This window comes from Pipistrellus hanaki (genome assembly GCF_964339955.1).
Source record: "Pipistrellus hanaki genome assembly, chromosome: 8".
In the NCBI taxonomy this organism is placed as follows: Eukaryota; Metazoa; Chordata; class Mammalia; order Chiroptera; family Vespertilionidae; genus Pipistrellus; species Pipistrellus hanaki.
This window is the reverse complement of record NC_140510.1, coordinates 43,404,374-43,426,831: the sequence shown is the minus strand read 5'-3', so window position 1 is coordinate 43,426,831 and position 22,458 is coordinate 43,404,374. Positions and strand designations below refer to the sequence as shown.

General features: G+C 41.5%; 1 protein-coding gene across 2 annotated transcripts in view; it reads right to left on the bottom strand.

Moving 5' to 3' along the window:
- The window catches only part of CERS6 (ceramide synthase 6), a 256,999-nt gene that overhangs the window by 51,135 nt on the left and 183,406 nt on the right, over window positions 1-22,458 (bottom strand). For both annotated transcript variants that reach the window (XM_084892350.1, XM_084892351.1), the window contains exons 5-6: window positions 12,735-12,785; window positions 8,160-8,252 (exon numbers count right to left, since the gene is read on the bottom strand). In XM_084892350.1, coding sequence (XP_084748476.1) covers window positions 8,160-8,252; window positions 12,735-12,785 — 144 coding nt within the window. The remainder of the gene's footprint in view (window positions 1-8,159; window positions 8,253-12,734; window positions 12,786-22,458) is intronic.

The window sequence follows — 22,458 nt, the reverse complement described above, 5'->3', positions numbered from 1 at the left end:
TACTCTTGGCCCCGCCACACTAATTTGTACAGCTTTTAATGCTAAGAGGATCACTTCTGAGACATTTTAAATACATGCAATAAAACAGTCTTCAGTGATGCACAAGTTAAGACTTTATTCCCTTCCTCCTTCCCAACCTCTCCCTCCCTCCAATGTCCCTGAGGACAAAGGCAACTCTTGCAGTCAAGTAAGTTCATTCAGATTGAAAACATTCAGAATTATCAGTAGGGGGCAGAGTGTGCTCAACTAAAATCAGAAATATCCCCAAACTCAAAAGCCATAATTCCCATATTTACTTTAAATACGAGGCGCAAAATGACAGTGGGCAATCAACGATTCAGTTTTGTGCTTGAGACTGTAGATGGAAATTTTTTTCTTCTGGTCAACCAGGTAGGGATGATGCTGTAAGTTGACAGGAGGGGTCCAGAGGAACCCATTATCTTCATCAGCCCTATCTTTTCTCTTCTTACTCCTTTCCCTTCAGCTGTCTGAGCTCTCCACCTACTTTTACAAACATAAACAAACCCAGACCTATAGAATTTACTCCTCAGGTTACTTCTTGTCTCCAAGCAGGCCTCTGGCCATGCAGTTTTTCTGTGTTTTTTGTTTGTTTTGTTTTTCCTGGCTGGAAGGCTTGTGCTTTCTATTCTTTTCTCCATTTTGATGACCTGGTAAACTTCTATCTACCCTCTGATTTGCCTGCTAATTCTCAAGCTCCAAAGGGTCCGTCAAACACTGTGATTTATTCTGACCAGCCACCCCATAAAGCAAGTATTACCAGAACTCAATTTTATACAGACACTGAGGCACAGAGATGCTATGTGATTTTTCCAAAGTAATATAACGGAGACAGGCTAGAGCCAGATCTGAATGCGGTTCTGCGTGATCCCTGAGTGCAGGCTCCTATCCCAGCAGGCTGCTTTTCAGAAGCAAACACAGGAGGGAAGACTGAGGGAGGAGGCCACAGAGAGAGGACACTTCTGAAAACACATGTAAGTGAGAGACTAACCAAGAGAACAAGGTCCGCTTCTAGAAGAAAGGAAGAGGGGGGGGGGGGGGCGGGCGTCCAGGGCCAGTATGAAAGGTGCTTCTTGTTTAGAAGCCAAAGGGGAGAACATGCGACTGGCCTGTTTATATTTATGGGGATGGAAATGGAGGGAATGCACTGAGTCAGGGAGACATTACTATGATAAGCCAAGACTCCTAGGATGACTTGAGGAGGCTGAATGTCTGAATCTCCCACATGAACATGGAACCCACCAGTAGCTCCTGAGAGAGGATGGGACTCCTGAGGTCTAGACCAGCAGCACTGTGGAGGCCCTGCGGTCTTTACACCTCATTGGAAGAAGGGGTCCCTGCCTGGCGTCCTCCCACAACTTGGGCAGCACTACGTAGATTCTCAAGATGCTTGCGAGCCTCTCCCTGGCAAGGAACCTGGGAGTGTGATTGCTGGAGTAAGTTAAGATAGCCTTTGAATAAAATCCCATGAAATTGCCCCACAAAAACCTATTTCTTTTCTAGACAATACTGTTCGATTGTCCTACCCCCCTGCACATAGCACTGGGTTGAAATGCTTTAATAGCAGGTGGTAACTTACTAAAATGAGCTGTCTCTTCTTCCCTTCTGACATTCTGAAGACACTGTAATATGAAACACACACACACACACACACACAACCAGAGGCCTAAGTCAGGAATGTCTGCCATGGGAGAAAGCTAAGCCTCGGGTGCAGAGTATCACCAGTCCAATCACCGTGGACACCCAGAGGAGCAGCTCTGCACCTCTGTGAAGGAGAGGTTAAGTGGCCTGCCTGTGTCTGTAAGGAGGAGCACTGAGGTCACAAGGAGCGAATTCACATCTTCCTCCCTCCCTCTGAGGAGGATCAGGTGTCACCTGGTGGGATTTCAGCTCTTCAAGGAAAGAAAGGCCATGCTGATACAATCTGAGGCACTCCCCGGAGTCATATTCTTAGAAAAGATTTAAAAATCAGATAGATGAGCTGTTCCCACCAAAGAGCTTTTTAATGTGAGTGATACCTATCAATATTTAACACATTAGACATTAAAACGGAAAAACTTTAAAAAGGTGTCAGAACACACTTATTTTAAAGTCCATTATTTGTTACCATAAATATTTCCCCCCAAATGACTACATTTTTCCAAAACTTAAAAATAAATGGTAAGAGTGCACTTGTTTACATGATTGCAAATCTCTTTGCTGTTTGGCTTAAGACAAGAGTTGGATTCTCATAACTGATGTTACTTTGGTTGAAGTACATAAAGAATGTACTTCAGTATGATACAGTTCGAAAATGAAGTATCTTGGTAGGCTTTTCAGACAGTTATGGATATTTTTCTTTGATTCTGTACCAAAACTTGAGAAGCAGGATATTCTTCAAGGTTAGTTGCAATGTGGAATTTAAAACCAGATCAATAAGCTTTTCATATTCTGTTACATAAAATCCTTTGCTCTGTCTTGACCTTTGAATTGATCTTAAACTCACGCATGGTTTTGTAGCATCATGCATTAGCCACTTGGAAATTACTGAGCCAATGAAATATTTTGTTATTCAGTATTTTTCAAATCACAGGAATTAATGTCCTTACCAATCTCATGAGAAAAGTTTTAAAGCATTGAGATGCTATCAAGCTCTTGCTGGTGAACACAAGTTTTCCGAAAATCAAATTTTGCTTGAAAGCTTGGTTTTATTATTGACAATAAATGATGGTAATTGTTCTTTTGATGTAACTTGACAGGCTCATTCTGCATTTTCAAGAAAATATCTAGCCAAAACTGATTTGGCTCAGTGGATAGAGCATCAGCTTGCGGACTGAAAGGTCCCAGGTTCGATTCCGGTCAAGGGCATGTACCTTGGTTGTGGGCACATCCCCAGTAGGGGGTGTGCAGGAGGCAGCTGATTGATGTTTCTCTCTCCTCAATGTTTCTAATTCTCTCTTTCCCTTCCTCTATGTAAAAAATTAATAAAATATATATGTAAAAAAAGAAAAGAAAATATCTACCAAAAACAAATGGTAATAACCATAGTTTGCCAGTGCAAGATTCCATGGGGGAAAGAAGCAGTGAGTTCAGCTCACAATGCAAGGTGCTAACTGCATGTGGTTTTCTTGAGACACTATTTTATGTCGTTACACAGTAGCAGTTCTTCATATGTCCCATTTCATCACACAAGATATTTTTAAATGTATACTCAAGAATGTAGATTTAATAAAATTAACACTTTTTACTGCTTCATCAAGAGCATTCTCGAGTAAAACTGACATTTGTTCTTCCTGCAAGCATGTGGCAGTGAAGAATGACTGTTGATACAGTTTGGTGCCATTGCCAGCAATTTTGGCCACTGTTACTTTTGCATTATCCATACAAATTTCAATGCAGTGAGAAAGGCAACTGACATCTCAGTATTATTCTGAAGACAGTTTTGACCTTGCAGGTTCCCTGAAAAGTCTTAGGGATCTCTTAAGTGTCTGCAGACGACACTTTGAGAACTTCTGAGTTAGAAAAATTATTTCAAATATTGTTTTAGGAAATGATAACTAGCCACATTATTAATAATAACTGCACCGCTCAGGATAAGCCAGATAATGTGGCAATCATGAATAAAGCCCTTGAAATCTCAGTGGTTTAAAACAAAGGCTTATTTCTTACCCACTGCATGTTACCATGAGGGTGGAGGTTCACTCTGTTCACCACAGTCACTCAGAGACCAGACGGAGGCAGCAGTCTCCATCTCAAATGTCACCAGTCACTGTACTACAGGGCGAAAGAGTGTAGAGGGTCTCACACCAGCAATCAAAGACTCTGGCACAAGAGTGACTCTAGTCAGTTCTGCTCCCAGCCTACCGGTCACAACCACAAGAGAGGTCATGGCTGAGAAGTACAATCCTACATGTGCCTGAGGGTAGAGAGCTGGCACTATCTGACGAACCACATTAAAGACCACAGCAATAGCTAACATTTGCTGAGCAGTAATTATGTGCCAGGCATTGTTCTAACAGCGTTTAACACTTTATGCTGACAACACTCGGTTGAGGTAGGTTATATGAACTCCATTCTTTGGATCAGGCACAAAGAGGTAAAGTAACTTGTTCAAGGTCACACCAAGTGAGGAGTGGTGCCGGGCAGGTAGATGAACTCCAGAGCCCATGCCTTTAACCTCAAAGCCATACTGCCCATAATTCCTCCCCCGCTCCAGAAAAAAATGAGAAAAATAAGAACTTTCCCATAACAATAAATATAAAGGATTATCCTTTATTACAAGGTGTCCTCTCTCCTTGAAAATGTTCAAACGTCCTTTCCTTTAAGAATTCATGGTTACAAATGGAGGAAGTACTAAGAAAAAAAGGTGGCTACCTTAAGTTAGTTCCTCTTCCTAATTAGTTTTGTTAATTTTAATGAACCAAAAGTACAAAAACTTGTGACCACTACGTTTTGGAGGTGCTTTTGTTTTTGGTTTTAGCACTTTGTTTTGATTCAACCAAATTTTGGTCATTATGTGCCAAACAGAGGTACTATTCTAAGCTCTATTTGTCAAGCATTGTACTAGATGGTTTCATGGACGTTATGCCATTCAATTCAATGCTATACAGCTTGCTTTATAAAAAGATTAAAGCATGCATTGTCTTCTACCCTGAATCCAACTGAAGCAGGAAAGATCTGGAGCATGACAGGCCCCTCACAGGTGAGTAAAGCACCCATAGGAATGGATGCCAGTTATTCTCTGAAAATATGTCTGTCAATGAGCTTCTTGCTAAATTTAATCACTATACTTTTCTGTCAGAAATCTTTTACAAAATATAGTTTTTCTCTTAGGTTAAAGACCAGAAGAGCAACAGCTGATTTTACCAGCTGGGCTTTGGAACTTGGCCATGGATGATTTCCTGAGAAGGACTCCAAACATGAGCCCGGCTCACTGGCCCATGGCCCAGACCTGTGAGTCCAACAGCTACTTAGTTGAAGGGGACATAGGGCTTAGACACAAGCAAGCTGTTCTGAGCTCTAGCACAGTCGTATTTATTAGTGTCCCTTAGAAAATTTAGATGTGCAGGAGAAATACTCATTGTGAACAGGTGCTAAAACCAGAATTTTAACAAAAATGAAGCCTTGAGAAATAAGAAATATTTCAAACAATGTTGAATAATAAGAGTATGCAAGATAGTGGAACAATTTCTATTTACAAAAAAGAAAGGAAGAAGAGAGAAAGAGGGAACGAGAAAGGAATGAAGAGAAGCAAGAAGAAAAAGAGAAGGAAAAAATCCTCAAAAAGGTTTAAACATAATAGAATATTAGATTTATAAGTCATTTGAATTATTAGTCCAAATGACATCCTGGCTAGTCCCTTCCCCCTTTAAGGGAAGATTAATAGTCTAACTTGTCACTGACCAATTAAGAACCAACCCTAGAAATGATCAAGAGAGAGCTCTGATCACCAAATGGGCTCAGTCACCAAAGGGATGAAAGGTTCTCCTCTCATTTTTAAATCCAGATTCTACTTTGAAACAGAGCAATTAAAAAATAAAAAAGAGCAATATTAGGACACTTCGAGAAGGGAAGAGTTTGTGAATATAAAAGCCATTTTAGAAAAACTCGTGAACCCATTAAATCACAAAAATGATTTCTAAATCTCATTTAGGGTACTGATTCTAACAGTTTAAGGTATGCATTTGGATCCAGTGTTTATAAACCTTGGTCCCTATTTGAGAAGTGGCTGTTCAAGCTCATTGTCATTTAATTGGGAAGCTAAGTAAACATGTGCATAACCTTTCTATTAACAACCCTACAAGTGGCCTTCAGAAGTTGACTTCTATACTCTGTTGTCAACGGGTGCCTTCAAATATTTCTATTCCCTAATTAGGAAGCAGGCTCTTTTTTAGAGAGTTTGGTAAATAATTAAAAATCTAGATGATGGGGAGTATATTTCGCAGCCAGAACATTCTATAAATCCTTGCTGCTGCCTGGAATGGCAGACCCTCCAAGGGGTAAGGTAATGAGGAAGGAGCCACTAAGAACTGCAGTGACAGCAAGATGCAAAGGAAAAAAAGCGAGGGCTACAACTCACTAATGAGAGATGTCAACAGAGAGAAAGCCTTCCTTATTAAAACCTGTGCTGAGTAATGGTCTGGTAGTGGCCAAATTCCCATTTTGCACATGAAATAAGAATTATCCAGCTCTTGGCTCACTGAAAAGACATAGTAAATGTGTGATGAGAAAGCTCAAGCAAGTGGAGGGGCTTGGTGACTTTTGGTGCAGACATATCTCACTAGGACTAGGCTACTGGAAGCCACGGACAGTCAGTCTTGCAATCTCTTGGACTCTAGTTGGTACCCCTAATTCTCACTGAGCAAAAGAGGAACCAATACAATGACAAAGAGCTGAAAATTACAACCTTTAATGTCAGGAGCATGGCAAGGCAAGACAATGCAAAAACTGTGTACCCATCTAATCTAAGAAGGAATCACAGTACTTTCCTTGGTCAACTTGGGCTGAAATTCATTCCCAAATTGCACAACTTTGAAGAATGTACATAAACTCACTGTACATAAATTTTCTTAACTACAAAATAGGAAGAATATTTAAACATTCTTCTTTGTTATACTCATGTTTTGTTCCTCGAAAGAAAAGAAAATGCATATTATTTGTTCTTAAAAAGGAAGGAAATTCTGATGCATGCTACAACATGGATGACTCTAAGGACATTAGGCTAAGTGAAATAAGCCCACCACCAAAGGACAAATATGGTCTAATTTCACTTTTATGAGGTCTCTAGAGCAGTCAAATTCATAGCAACAGAAAGTAAAATGGTGGTTGCCAGGAGCTTGGGGGTTGGGGGGGAGGAGGGGAGAATGAGAAATTGTTGTTTAATGGATATAGAGTTTCGGTTTTGCAAGGTGAAAAGAATGTTGGAAACTGGTTGCACAACAACATGAATGTGTGTAACAGTACTGAACTGTACACGTAAAATGGTTAAGATGATGAATTTTATCTTTTGTATTTTCACTAAAGATTTAAAAACTAAATAAGTAAAATATACAATGAGCCTGGCACATAGGAGATAATAAGACTACAAGTTCTGACTACATGAATGAAGAAGGCTCCTCACGTCCTCACGTAAGACGAGGATATCGAATTGGGATACTGTCCTTATAGGATCTTTAAACATCCCCAGAAACTGGCCCGGCAAGTTTGGTGCGAGGAGTAAGGGAACCATAAGTTATGGGTGTCAATGAGTTACCCGCTCTACCTAAGCCTTAGCCCTTACAGGGACCACCCACTTCTGAGAATCAGAGGACATACACCACATTAAGGCTGCGCAGCCACACAAAACACAAAGACCGCCTTTCGCCAGCTAAGTAAACGACTGCTGCGGGTCCATGGAAGGAGTGTACTCCAGAGCAGTGGTCACCAACCAGTGGCCTGCAGACCATCGGTGGTCCATGAGGTCCCGAAGGTTGGCTACCGCTGCTCTGGAGCATACAAGTGTGTGGAGCAAGGGCACGGAGATGCAGACCAGCAAGCACAGCTTCGAAGGAATGATCCAAATATGGAAATCTGGAGACCATGGCATTATGAAAAATAAGCAGCGAAAAATCGAAAGTGCCACGTGTCCAGAGGCTCATGCGATGAGAACGAGAATGAGCGGGTTTAACGCTCAGGGGTTCAAGAGTGCCCTCCACAGACGCCGGCGGAAGGAGGGGTGAAACCCAGATCACAGTTCATTTAGGAATGTTGCCTTTTCATGACATCTCTTCATGCCAGTTAGTCCTTAAATTGGAGAAAAATTTCATTCTGTAGGGCTAGAACACGAAGATCTTAGTCTCTCCCGAGAGCGACAAATAAAAGTTTTCTTCTTTACTTAATCTGGAGAACAGAGGGACTTGTAAATCAGACTGAGAGAAATTACTGCTATCGGGACTCATTGCTATATATTTTTCATAGAGAAAAGAACACTAGGGAAGAGCTAAGAGACAAGGGGAACAAAACAGCACAAACAAAGATAGAGGACTTTATGTATCCAAGCAGAAAGCTGGACTAGCCTAGCGCTGCTGAGAAAACAGCGGGGAGTGCCCGTGGCTCTCCACCCCCCTGCCAGGGCCCATTAAAGACACCTGTCTGCAGGCACTTTACAACAGAACCCCACTTACCTTTCTTTTGATATCAGTGAACTGGGAAAACATTAAAGACCAATAAAACGACAGCTCCAGGATATAATAGTAGTGAAGGTCCGTGGTGAGTGGCTGAGGATCAAAGGAAAAAAAAAAAAAAGGAAGATTAATAGTTAATAGGAAACCCCATTTATGTCCCAAACATCTCAAGCTCAGTGCTGAAAAATGACATGGTCTTTTGCCCCCACAAATTCTAGCCCCCCTCTCTTTGTGGATAAAGGGCGCTCTGAAGGATGCCCCCAATCCCTCTCTACTCTGCAGCCTGATGGCATTAGTTTTATCTCCAACCAAGAAAAGGGTCCGTCAGGATGAATGTTTGGTACCCGGTTCACTGTTTACTTCAACAATAGCATGTATGCTTCTTTGATGTGAATGTAAGATTCCTCAGGTGACCTAAAATATATATTCCAGTGCACACAACAAAAGAATACCCTGGCTAACTGCCGTGAGATTCCATGGCACTGGCACAGGGAGGGAGGTGACAGAAACTGGAGGACAATGCATGTCACTGAGGCCTCGTTCCCGGTTCTGCATTAATCAGATCTTTCTTTCATTACCCCGAGAATGTCAACAAAAGGCAATGCAAAAGCATTTCTTAAAAGATCAGAGGGACAAGGAAGCTGCCAAGAGATGCTGGGCTAGGCACCCAGCCAGGAAATCTGAGGTCAAGTCCCACCTCCGCAGCTTCGTGGGTAAACACGTGGGCCTTACTTAATTTACTGTAAAAGGAGGTGGCACCTGTTCTATCTGCCTCACAGGTCCAGAAGATCATAGGCAGCAGAATGCAAGAATATTTCTTCTGCACGTAAGTCCATAAACACAAAACGAAAGTGTTCTTTGTTTTTTAAAAAAACAAACACATTTTCAAAAAGTTGTTTTTGTTTGTTGAAGTGTAATGAAATGTCTTACTTTACCAGAATGAATCAAAGACTTTTGAAGCTCATCACACAAATATATCTACACAACTAGTAATAGTACAGATGGTAAATACAATGGCAACTTAAATGCTCTGTAAACCAACAGAAGCAAAACAAATGACTTTTACGAGAAGCTGGCACTCACTCAACCACCAACTCTGCTGACTTTACACATAGGCATCTTGTCCCACTCACTGACCTTTGGCAACAGAGCACAGAGAGGACAGGATACTCTCCCCACCAGCAATCCTAAGCTCTGGGCATCTGTGTGTTTATCAAGTTCAGCACCACCCTGGAAGTGGCCTTTTAAAATTGAAGCTATTTACGCCTGGCCAGTGTGGCTCAGTGGTTGAGCATCGACCCATGAATCAGGAAGTCATGGTTCGATTACTGGTCAGGCCCCATGCCCGGGTTGCAGGCTCCATTCCCAGTGGGGGTTGTACAGGAGGCAGCCAATCAATGATTCTTCTCATTATTGATGTTTCTATCTCTCTCACTCTCCTTTCCTCTTGGAAATATATATATATATTTATTTATTTAAAACTGGAGTTATTCGCAATGAGAGATGGCTACTCAGGTCAGACGTAATGCAATAAAGTAAAAAAAATTAAGTGCTGGCTTTAGGACCCTCGGAGCCAAGATTAAATGTCAGTTTTAATGAGAGACACTTTCTTATTGCATCTCCATCTGGGAAAATGCCCCAGTGGGCTATAAGGACAAGTGAGAGCACTCTAGAAATTGCAAAGTTCATAAGAGAGCATCATATTAGAATAACTGCTATAGTTGTGGAGTCATTTGCAGTTGACAGAGCTTACCCATGCGATAATATCCTTGATGCTCTTAAAAGCCCTATGAAGTTAACACTATCATTTTCTAAATTGTATAGTTACAGGGAATTGCTGCCAGTTAATTCAGGTATGGAGGCTGACCCCAGGTCTCACATTGAGGGAGGGCTTGCGATCACCACTAGGGCTTCCACTCCCCACTTGTGCTCTTTATGACAAACTATACAAGGGCCAACAGAGGGCAACTTTGCATTATACACACATGTATATAAAAACCATTATGTGTGTAATAACTAATATACATACTCATACATAAGGAGCAGTGTATCCTTAATAAAACTGAAATAGACCATTTCTCACCTAAAAATCTGTTCAATTATTTATGTAATATATGTGCTAAAGACACAATAAATCTGTTTCATGAGCATGGCTCATTTTTAAAAGTACTCTTAAGCAGGACCAGCATGGCTCAGGGGTTGAGTGTTGACCCATGAACCAGGAGGTCAAGATTCGATTTCTGATCAGAGCACATGTCCAGGTTTCAGGTTCAATTCCCAGTGTGGGGTGTGCAGGAGGCACCTGATCAATGATTCTTCTCATCATTGACATTCCTATCCCTCTCTCCCTCTTCCTTCCTCTCTGAAATCAATAAAAATATATACATTTAAAAAAGTGCTCTTAAGGCATGAGACTGCCTCTGAACTATAACCTACATATTTATGTAAATATATTTATCCACACATCACTATAATTACATGCATAATAATTATATGCTTTTTAGTGTTTTTCCCCCACAAACATAAAAATAAAGCTGTTCATTTTTTTATTAGTATAAGGAAAGTATCAAGAATGAACACTAACCCTAGCTGGTTTGGCTGAGTGGACAGTGTTGGACTGTGGACTAAAGGGTCTCAGGTTCAATTCCAGGCAAGGGCACAAGCCTGGGTTGCAGGGTAGATTCCCAGTTAGGGGAGGGGGGTGCAGGAGGCAGCCAATCAATGATTCTCTTTCATCATTGATGTTTCTATCTCTGTCTCCCTCCCCCTACCTCTCTGAAGTGTGTGTGTGTGTGTGTGTGTGTGTGTGTGTGTATAAAGAATGACCACTCTTTCCATGAGAGATCATGAACTGGTCCTAGATTTTGGGAGTTAATTGCCAAATTATTCATTAATAAGCAATGATGTCTTATCAGTTGAAGACAATCTTAATCTGAATCCCCACATATGGTATCTTTCCTTCTAAAGAAGCTTTTCATTTTATATAAACATAATTATATATACCAGACAGACCCTCACATTATCAGGTGGAATCTATAGTTCTATCTGTGAAACAGTCTGCAGCAACATTTTGAGCCACTGCTCTAGCAAGTAGTTTTCTCAGAAATAAGCAATTGCTCAGCTCCCGCCATTAATGTGAAAGTTATTTCAGATCACATTACAGTTATGAAGAAGAGTGGGTATTACATTTCATCTGGAATTTGTCTCAGTGCTGTTCACGGGACGGAATTTACCTCATAAATGCAGTGCATTAGAGCAGCTGCCACGCCAGCAGTCGAGTTAAGGTTCCTGGAAGGCTTTGATGGGTTTTTATAAATAGAATTCTAGATATAGAGGGTTTTTTCCAATCAGTGTACCATTACAGGGCACAAGGGGAGCTGTAAATGACAATATTCCAAGTATTTAAGATAGTAAAACAGCAGTTGGGCCTAGGAATTACAATTGTGTTCAACGGCGACTGGGTTTCAATGTTGCTTTAGTCTCTATGAAATGGCCCTGAAATACTCAGCTCTCTCGAACCATGTTATGCTTATTTACATTATTTTCTAATCTGAATAAACTACACGAAAGAGATAGAAATGCATTTCAACATGTCCCTAACCTTGAATTTGCCCAAGGAGTATCCAACACCAGTTCCCACCCCGTTCAGACACTGTGGGTGACAGAGAAGACACAGGGCACACCTGTTCCCCATTAACCTTATGTGCCACAAAAAATCAGCCCTAACAAATCCCAAACTCAAATATCCAAGATGCTTCTCATAATGTATGTCTCCTTACTGCATCACCAAAATACCTGGTTGAATTTGTTTCATATCCCAATCGATCTAGAAACTTTTCAGCAAGAAATTTCTAGAGAAGTCCCAACTTTGATATTCAAATAGTAACTGATCTAGGAACTAGCAGACACGCTAATGTTTCTGAATTCATGGACAGAGGCAAAGGTACATCAGTGGGCAGGAATCTGAAATACTCCCTTTCTGGAATACGATTCTAATCTCATCTCATTTTCAATTATCTTTTTTTTCTTTTGTGAGTGAGGTGAGTGAGTGTGTGTGTGTGTGTGTGTGTGTGTGTGTGTGGCTATGTGTAATGGTACATGCCCATTTCTTCTGTGCTCAAGGAGATGGTGCTTGATTCACATACTTAGAGGCTACGCCTAAGCCACACCATGAATTGGAGTCAGCAGGCCTGCTACAGCTCCACACAAGCTTATCCCGCTCGGTCCCGAGACAGGCCTGGGCTGTCGTCAGCCTTTCCTCAGTAATTAAAAGCAGATCAACTGTTAGAAACAGAAACCATCCACCTGCTGAACTGATTGTATCTTGCTCTCCAGCAAACGCACCTTTCCACACTTACTCCATCTGCTAAAGCAATTAAGCTCCGATTCTGAGCTTCACTCAGAACACAAACTACTTCCCACACCAGGCTACATGTAGCATCAAGCCACCGGGGTGGGGGCAGGGGACCAAAAAGCCAGGCGGCTGCCCAACCTAATGGACCTGCCTAAATCAGAAAACTCACCGAAGGAAGATACTGTATGTGTACAAAAACCCAGACAGCAATGGCTCCTTACCTGATAGGGGTAGTTGTACCAGCAGTGCCTTGTATTCCACAACCAGGGTGTCTAAAAAAAATGACAAAGAAACATATTTTTACATGTTTTGGAAAAGAAGCAGCATGATATATTTATGACAGGTCCTTCCACCAACCTGCAATATTTGGATATTTCAATAACCTACTGCTGTGAGAATTGAAGGACTTAAGAATACTATATTAAAGCAATTAGTATCCCATCACATATTCTCCCTGGGTAATCTATACTCAACTGGTAGTATTTCCGGCTACTTCTGGGATAGAGTCCTAGCTGGTGCTTAATATTTTGCTGGTCACAGAGAGACATTCCTGCTATGTAATGAGCCTCATCAGCAGGGCCCTTCTAAACCAGATGCAAATCATCAACCTCATTGTTATCAATGAACAATGTACCCTAAAACTCCTCCAATCCAATGTTTACAAAACGCTATTAACCAATTGTTCCATGCCTTAAACAAGGCTTAGTAACAGGCAGGCATTTCAGTAGGACACCTCAGACTAGTTCCAGGCCTAAAGGAATTAGCCCTTTGGGCACACTCCACCCACTGACTCCTGGTCAAAGTCATAAAGACAAAACAATCATTCTTTTTTTAAAATATATTTTTTATTGATTTTTTACAGAGAGGAAGGGAGAGAGAGATAGAGAGCTAGAAATGTCGATGAGAGAGAAACATCAACCAGCTGCCTCCTGCACACCCCCTACTGGGGATGTGCCCGCAACCAATGTACATGCCCTTGACTGGGATCGAACCTGGGACCTTTCAGTCCACAGACCAATGCTCTACCACTGAGCCAAACCGGTTTCGGCAAAAACAATCATTCTTGACTTCACAGCAATTACTTGGTTTACAGCAAGCATGTCAAACTCCCAGCTGCATGCAGCCCACAACAAATATTTTTGTGGCCTACCCAATATAACGGTATGTAAGAAACATTTTAATAAATTTTTTGTAACTTAAATTTTTACAATATCCTGTCATAGATAATTAAGAATAACAAACTACAATGTTCGCTAATGACTACTGACTACTATAATCATGTTGCATTCATTTCCCTTATGCGCCTTATGCACAGGCGCACTATTTCTCTCCACTAACACTAGCAGCGAAATTTTAGCAGCCAATTGCCACGCCATTAGTCTTGGACTGACTTGTTTGGTGTGCGCAACAGGAAATATTTCACTTTTGGAGAACAAGAAAAATAGTTTATTTGCATTATGCTTATTAATTTGTGCAGTTATTCAGTGTCTAGTAAGTTAATGTTAAAAATTTTTTTTATTAAAATGATCTATTATTTTATGTTAATGACTAAAGTCCCAGTGCACAAAATTCATGCACGGGGGGTGGGGAGGAGTTAGGGTGGAGGAATAGGGGTGTGTCTCAGCCCAGCCTGCACCCTCTCCAATCTGGGACATCTCTCTCACAATCCAGGACTGCTGGCTCCCACCCCTCACCTGCCTTTGCCTGGTCCCCCCTAACTGCCCTCCCCTGTAGGCCTGCCCCCCCCACCCCAACTTCCCTCCCCTGCAGGCCTGGGGTCTCTCCCCCCCCCACAACTGCCCTCCCTGCTGGCCTGATTGCCCACAACTGCCCTCCCCAACAGACCTGGTCTCCCCCAACTGTCCTCCTCCACTGTCCCAGTCACCCCTAACTGACCTCCCTGCTGGCCTGGTGCCCCTCCAACTGCCTTCCCCTGCAGGCCTGGTCCCCTGCATCTACCCTCCCCTGCAGGCCTGGTCCCCCCCAACTGCCTCCCCAACTGCCCTACCTTGCTGGCCTGGTCTCTCCCAACTGCCCACAACTGCCCTCCCCTCCAGGCCATCTTGTGTCCACATGGGGGCAGCCATCTTTGATTATATGGGGTGGCCATCTTGGATCTTAGAGTGATGGTCAACTCACATATTACTCTTTTATTAGATAGAATTACTCATTTATTTCAGCCCTTTGTATTCAGCATTTCTCTATCAAAATAAACCCATGTTTCTATGAAAATTGAAGCTTTTGTATTTTTGTGGCCCACTTAAACCTTGTTTATTGGGCACCTGTTAGCCTTTGAATTTGACATACTTGGTTTACAACATTGTATAATCAGATAGAACATCTAATTGTACACACAGATTCAACACATTTGTAATGAACAGGGAGGAGTTAGTGAAGATTTAAACAGACTGCTGAATAATCCAATGATACCAACAAAAACTTTCTCATATTTTTGTCGTAAGTTTCTAATTCTTTTGCATCTCTGATCTATAGCTATAGCACTTTGTGGTACGCATCCATATACATTTTGATATACATCTATACACATTTGTTCATTATTAAGGAACACAGTCACTAATCCAATCCATATGTGTTTATGCATCTCAAAATGTCACTGAAAGCTTAGTGTCAGGTGTTATTTGTACTGACCTAACCTCCTTATTTCGTCCCAGATCCTATAAGATCAGGGTTGCTGCCCTCTATAGTGTGATCATGTGCCTGCCTCCCTGAAAGCAACACATATCCTTTCCCCCAGTACCAGTGAGGATGAGGATGGGAATAAGAAAAAGGCTGATAAATCTTACAATTTCAGTGACTGAAATTAACCCATAAGGTGATCTAATCCTAAATTCCCAACTGAGGAGGTCCAGATGGGTATCACAACCTAGGCCTATAAAAGGTTTACCTCTGCCTTAAGCAGCCCTGCCCACTGTTCCTGGGCATCTAGGTTAACACTCCTTTGAAATGCCAGAGTAATCCTCTTTCCCAGACCCTTCTGAGGTGTAACCACCCTCCAGAGAGCACATAATCTTGTTAACTCTCCCATAATCCAATCACACAGATTTCCTCTCCTCGAGCTCAGAGGAAAGTCCATGTGCAGGCTGCAGTGAGAAGGCGGCATGTCAGGAGAGGAGCTCCCACCAGAAACCAAACTCTGCAGGACCTCCATCTGGAATTTCTAACTTCCAGAACCACATTTCTGTTCTTTCAGCCACCCAGTCTGTGGTATTTTGTTATGGCATTCTGAGCTGACTCACACAGCATCATGAGACAAGGCTTAATAAATGGTGCTTAATAGCTATTAAACTACACATCAACTAATTTCAATCTAAGAAGACCTATAAAGGATCTGAGCAAGACTAGGACCAGAACACAGGAAAGTTGAAGTGACTTCCATCATTCTCCACCGAAACCGCAATGTATAATGGGATTTTTCATTATCTCATGCACATCTGCTTCCAGACACAGCACGCAAGACACAACTTGGCAACAAGGGTATCGATCAATAATGGTGTCCTGTGGAAGGCTTCTGGGGCTATTCTTACAAGCGCAGCACCAGGATGGAGGTCAGACACACTGCTGGTGGTCACATTGCCACCTTCCTTTGCATTTTGACCATATACATAAAAGTTGAGTGCTATTTACTCCATGATTTTTTAAAATATATAATTTATTGATTTCTTACAGAGAGGGAGAGGGATAGAGAACTAGAAACATCTATGACTGAGAAACATCGATAGCTGCCTCCTGCACACCTCCTACTGGGAATGTGCCCACAACCAAGGTACATGCCCTTGACCGGAATCGAACCTGGGACCCTTCAGTCCGCAGGCCAACGCTTTATCCACTGAGCCAAACCGGTTAGGGTAAAGAAGCTTTTTTAAGTGTCAGTAAATCTGTTCCTTTATCTACGGTAGTTTCTTCTTTTAGTCAGCATTTCTATAGAGGTTTCATAGTGAACAAAAAATAGGTCAGATCTGAACAGTTCACTTTACCATCTAGCATCTAGGTTTGCGCTTGCTTTTTTAGTTTCATTTTACATACTTCTGAAAAGTAACAGTTTTAAAAATCTACCTTTCAGTTTCCATACCTCTTACCATGATGATGGATTGTCACCAAATTCAAGGCAGTGTTGTCCAAACATAGAGTGTGAGACACTAAGAGTGAACCCTAATATAAACTACGAACTTTGGTGATAATGATGTATCAATGTAGGTATATCAACTTTTTCCTTCGGAATGATTATATCTAGGGTTTATTGTAAGAAATAAACACGAGAAAAAATGCTTCCATGTCTGCAATGGGTTTATTAGAAAGGTTAGCACTAAATTACCTTAAGTCAAATGGGTAAGTTCCATATGATATTCTTCCTTTTAAATGTAGTCCAAGGTATGCTTCCTCTTACCAAGTGAGAATTATGTTATCCTATTATCTTTCTGCCTTGATTTTGGAAGCTGAAATCTAATTCTATAGCTCAGCCATAGCAACTGGCATTGTCTTTCAACAACTTTGCTATTTTTCCTTTTATGTGTAACTTTTATGTTAATACTTATATTAATAATGTTATTACATTGCAAATTCCTTTCAGAAACATTTAACTATAGATTTAAATAAATGAGTGTAATTTAAATCCATTCAAAATAATATTTAATGCACCTTGTAAAAGAACTCAGAATGCAAAGAAATATTTCATATGTTGTGAGTTTAAAATTTGATAAATAAATTGAAAAGAATGAAGCCTAAAGATGTTGCTGGTCCATGGTGAGCTGTCCAGAGTGCTCCCAGGATGCAATAGTATCCTTTCCTCCTTTCCGGAGTCAGTAGAAATGTGACTATAAATCTACAATGCAGACCGATGACTCCTCCATGGAGGCCTCTGGCATCTGCCTGAGTTTTGAAAACTCCCCTGACGTGCAAATATAATTTGGACTTGACCCTGAGGCATTATATAGATAGCAGTCTTTCCTATTGATCGGGCTTTTAAAAAAGATGCTGGTCCTCTAGACCTGGTCAAGCAGATGCCTTCAGCATATTCAGCAATCAATTTAGAAAGTAATTTGCTGAGCTGCCAAGCATACATAAATAGGAGTTTCCTGGAGATGGGCCTTGAGGGCACAGGGTCCCTGTGGGTTTAATCATAGAAACAAAGAGAAGAGAAATGTGAGTCGCATTTCCATGCCTTCTAAGACCTGCCAGCCAGTGATTCCCAATTTTTTCTGCCCCTGCTTAGCTAAGAGATTACACACACACACACACACACACACACCCCTAACTAACTGTGACTGTGATTATCAAGAGTCTGAGTAACAGGAATCTTAAAAAAAACCAACTCGCCCACTGATTCAGAGGTGGGCTCTCCTCTACACCCAGGAGAATCACTGCAAAGCAGAATGGACTGATCAATCCATTTCATGTTTAGAACAGAAATTAGGGAGAAAGGAAACAGATGAAGGAAAGAGATGAGAAAAAATGAGGGGAAAGGCCTAGAAGGAGGGGGAAAATGGTGAGAATGTCAACACAGGGAGAAAGACAGAGAGAGAGGGAGTAAAATTTGGGAATGAAGCCAATGAAAGCTGCTTTTAAGAAGCACAAAATTAGTCAAAAGATTAAAGAAATTATATGTTACCGAAGTTACTATTTCTAATATGCAAAGAGCTCACAAAAGTTTATTAAAATATCAAAACACCCAATGAGAAAAATGGGGAGAATAATAAACAGGAAACACAATAGACAAAAATATATGTCATCAAAAACATATGCAAATATATCACAGATATTTTTATCCATGTCTGGAAAAAAAATTAAAGAATTTAGCACACAGAAGTCAGCATTGTATAGAATCTACAAATTTAAATACTACTCTACAAATTAAATAACCTTTCTAAGGAGTAGTTTGATAAATCCTGCATATCCTTTGACCTAACACTGATTGTAAAAAAAACTAATAAGACCTATCTATAAAGGCATTTGTGCATGGATTTACACTATAATTCTTTTTTCTAATAATGCAAATTCAAGCAAATCTAACTTCAATAATGGGAGGTTAGCATGTGCTTATTGATTCAGATGTGGACTCTCCTCCACACCTAGGGAGAATCACTGCAAAGCAGAATGGACTGATCAATCTATTTCATGTTTAGAACAGAAATTAGGGAGAAAGGAAACAGGTGAAGGAAAGAGATAAGAAAAAAATGAGGTGAAAGGCATAGAAGGAGGGAAAAATAGTGAGAATGACAGAGAGAGAGAGAGAGAGGGAGTAAAATTTGGGAATGAAGCCCATGAGAACTGCTATTAAGAAGCACAAAATTAGTTAAAAGATTAGAGAAATTATAATAAATTACAAAAGTTACTCTTTCTAATATGCAGATCCTGAGACGAGAGTATGGATGCAGATTGTGATCTGAGAGGTGATCCCAGGTAACGGAAGAGAGAAAAGGAGAAAGTAAGGCAGACGAGGGAGATGATCCACTGTGGTTTTCAGGACCACGCTGATTACTGCTGCAGGCATCTCAGTCCCACTTACAACTCTCCCAACACAGGGCTGGGAAGAGGGGCGGGGAGGCTGGGCATTTATCCTATGACCCCCACTCCCCACTGACTGAGGTTTTAGTATTAATGGATGGCTCCATATTTCTAGGTTGTACCCTCATGTGTTTAGGTGACCTTGTGGCTTTGGGAAAAGCGGGAACAGAGATATAGCACAGCTTATACCTGAGGTGGGATACGGTCAGAGATGCGTGGAACTATCTACCACATCAGATGGGCTAACGACATGCAACAGGCATATGCACATTTTAGGTTACAATTAGATTGCATGCAGAATAAACAGTGTACCTTATTAAAAGTGGGCATACATTTAGACACACACACAGACACACATACAGACACACACACACACACACACACACACACACACCCCAAGTGTGTGCATGAAAAATGCCTGGCAATATTTACCAAAAGTTACTTAGCGATTATGTATAAGTAATGATTATCTCGGGTGATTCTTTTTTTCCCCTTAAATGTTTATATGTCATTATTAGATTACACAAGTAATTATAACTATATTTTTTCTGCAATGAATAGGTCTTATTAAAATCATAAAAAGCCAAAGTTCATTTACTTTTAACAGATCTCATTAAAAAAAAACACACATTTACTTTCTGTTCACATGCAAGACTAATAGCATTAATAATATATTGTTATACTCAAATTATTCAAGAATTCTAATTAACTTTAAACTAAAAGCTAGTATATGAAATAGCTGCCTTCAGAGTACTTACATATTGACAGTGACATTTAAAGTATAAACAAGTCATTAATAATTTAATTCTGAATTCTCAATTAAGAGAAAGTAGCATGAGGAAATAATAAGATGAGCAGATAATCTAGAATAAATCTTGCATTCATTATGCGGTGAGCAACTATTTTGCCTCCCATCCACTTACTCTTATTTTGAAGGTCTCCTCTTCCTTACCACTTTTAAATCAACTAGGCCCTAATATCTTTGTGCTAATATTTTTGTACTAGTGGCCCAGTGCACGAAATTCATGCATGGGGGGTGTGTCCCTCAGCTAGGTCTGTACCCTCTCCAATCTGGAACCCAACCCCTCAGGGGATGTCTGACTGCTAGATTAGGCCCGACTAAACTGGCAGACAGATATCCCTCTCACAATCTGGGACTGCTGACTCCTAACCACTCACCTGCCTGCCTGCCTGATTGCCCCTAACCACTCTGCCTACAGCCTGCTCACCCCCAACTGCCCCCACACCAGCCTTCTCACCCCCAACTGCCCGCCCTTGTTGGCCTGATTGCTCCCAACTGTCCCCCCTGCTGGCCTGCTCACCCCTAACTGCCCCCCCCCCCCCCGCCAGCCTATTCACCCCCAACTTTCCCCACTGCTGGCCTGATAACCCCAACTACCCTCCCCTCTTGGCCTGATTGCCCCTAACCACCTCTGCCTTGGCCCTGCCACTATGGCTTTGTCTGGCCGGTGGCCACAGAGCTGGCTGGGATGTCCAAGGAAGCCAAGCCCCCACCTCCCACCTGCTCTGGCTGACCTCGTGGCTCTAGCCAAGGACTCCATCTTTGTCGCATCAATTTGCATATTCCATCCTTATTGGCTGTGGGCACCACCATCTTTATCACAAAGTGACAGTTAATTTGCATATTAGTATTTTATTAGATAGGATGCTCCTTACTCACTCATTCACTCTTTCAAGTATTTATTGAGTCACTACCATGAATTAGGAATCCTGCTAAGCATGAAGATGCAATAAGACAAGTTCTCCATTTTCGGAGAATTTGCCATCTCCTGGGTAATCCAAACAATTATATGATACAGCAAGGTATCCACAGGATGCAGAGAAGCTGTACATAAAAAGACACCCAGCCCAGTCATGGAGAGTGAGGTGGGGGGGGAGGGAAGGCTCTGCCAGGAGGTATCATTTTAGCTGAAGCCAAAAGGACACCCAAGCAGAAAGTGAGGAGGAACTGCCAGATAGAAGAGCATGGGCATCCCTATCTTTCAGAAGCCATGTCTTATTTCCAACAACATCACTTTTCCTAATCATCATTTCCTTGCATTATTCTCTAGACTAGAGGATTAAAAAAAAGCCTCTTCCTCTTTCCCATCTGATGCTGTCCATGCTCCTGGAGGATGGCTTGGTCTCTGGTGACTATGCAAAATTAAGTCCACTCTTCCCAGTAAGCATCCCCTGCTCGCTCCAGGCCAGGTGCCTTGCTGTCCACTGATCCCCATCCATGTGCCTTAACTCCTAGGTCTTCTTGTCTACGTGCCACCTGTCATCTCTACCCCTCAGCCTCGATGCCTCCTGATCAACCTCCCAGGCACTGGTCTGTAGGCCTCCTGCTTCCTGAAACAGTTTTGTGCAGCCTTTGGTAGGTCTTCCTCCCCAGTGAACTCCAGCTTCTTTGAAAAGGGAGTAATCCATAAAATAGTTCTCAATGTTCAAAAAGTGGCTATTAGGTGTCATTGCGGTTTTATATATATTTTTTGGTATTATTTTAACCAATTATCAATGTTTAAGGAGAGTTCTAAGCACACAAAAAGCAGCAGAATACAGGATACGGCTTGTGAATAAGAGTAATATGGATCAGCGTAAAGAGGCAAGGGATGAAGAAGTAAACGTGTGGTAATTGGGCTCCGTCTTGCTGTCAGGCATAATGCTAGACAGTTCTTGTCAGTTCTTATCACTTGTCAGTTCTTGCTTCGCTGTGTGACATGCTCACTGTAAACTTCACAAATGCTATAAGGAGAATAGACCTCAGGAGGCAGAGAATTCAAGCTTCTCTCAACCATGTACCAGCTGTGTAAGTCATTAATCCCTGCACAATATTTTCAAATCAAATAGCTGCTTCTCATGAACAGGATACAGTTTTGTCAAAAGCAGAAAGAAAGAGAGCCAATCTGGGGCTGGAGCCAGATGAGAGAGGAAAGGGAGAATTCCATCATAAAATCCCCAAGCTTACACATCTGGATATACAGAGAGAGTCTTCGCTTTTAATCCTATGAAAACAGGAGCTACTCCAAAGAGCTAGGCTGCGTGCTGTTGCTCCAGTGAGCAACTAACCCAGGTCTGCCTGAAGAGTTTTCTGTGTTCCTCACAAGGACTCATGTGGCTGCTGGTGCCACACAGCCTCCCAGAAGGCACGAGCCCCACCAGGAATGGAGAAGGGTCATTGCCACATACAGGATGGTCTTCTCATTCCTATCTTTAACGTTTACTTAAGACAGAAAGAAGAAGTGATATGACAGTGGAGACAACATGAAAAAACAAAACAAGGAACTTAGAATAATATGTGAGTAAACACTTGGCTTTTTTTTTTTTTTTAATCACAAAGGCTTGTTATTTTGAATTGAGTATTTGTAGATATTTTCTTAAAAATGAACAACTGAGATTGTCACTTCAAAAAAATCAAATGAA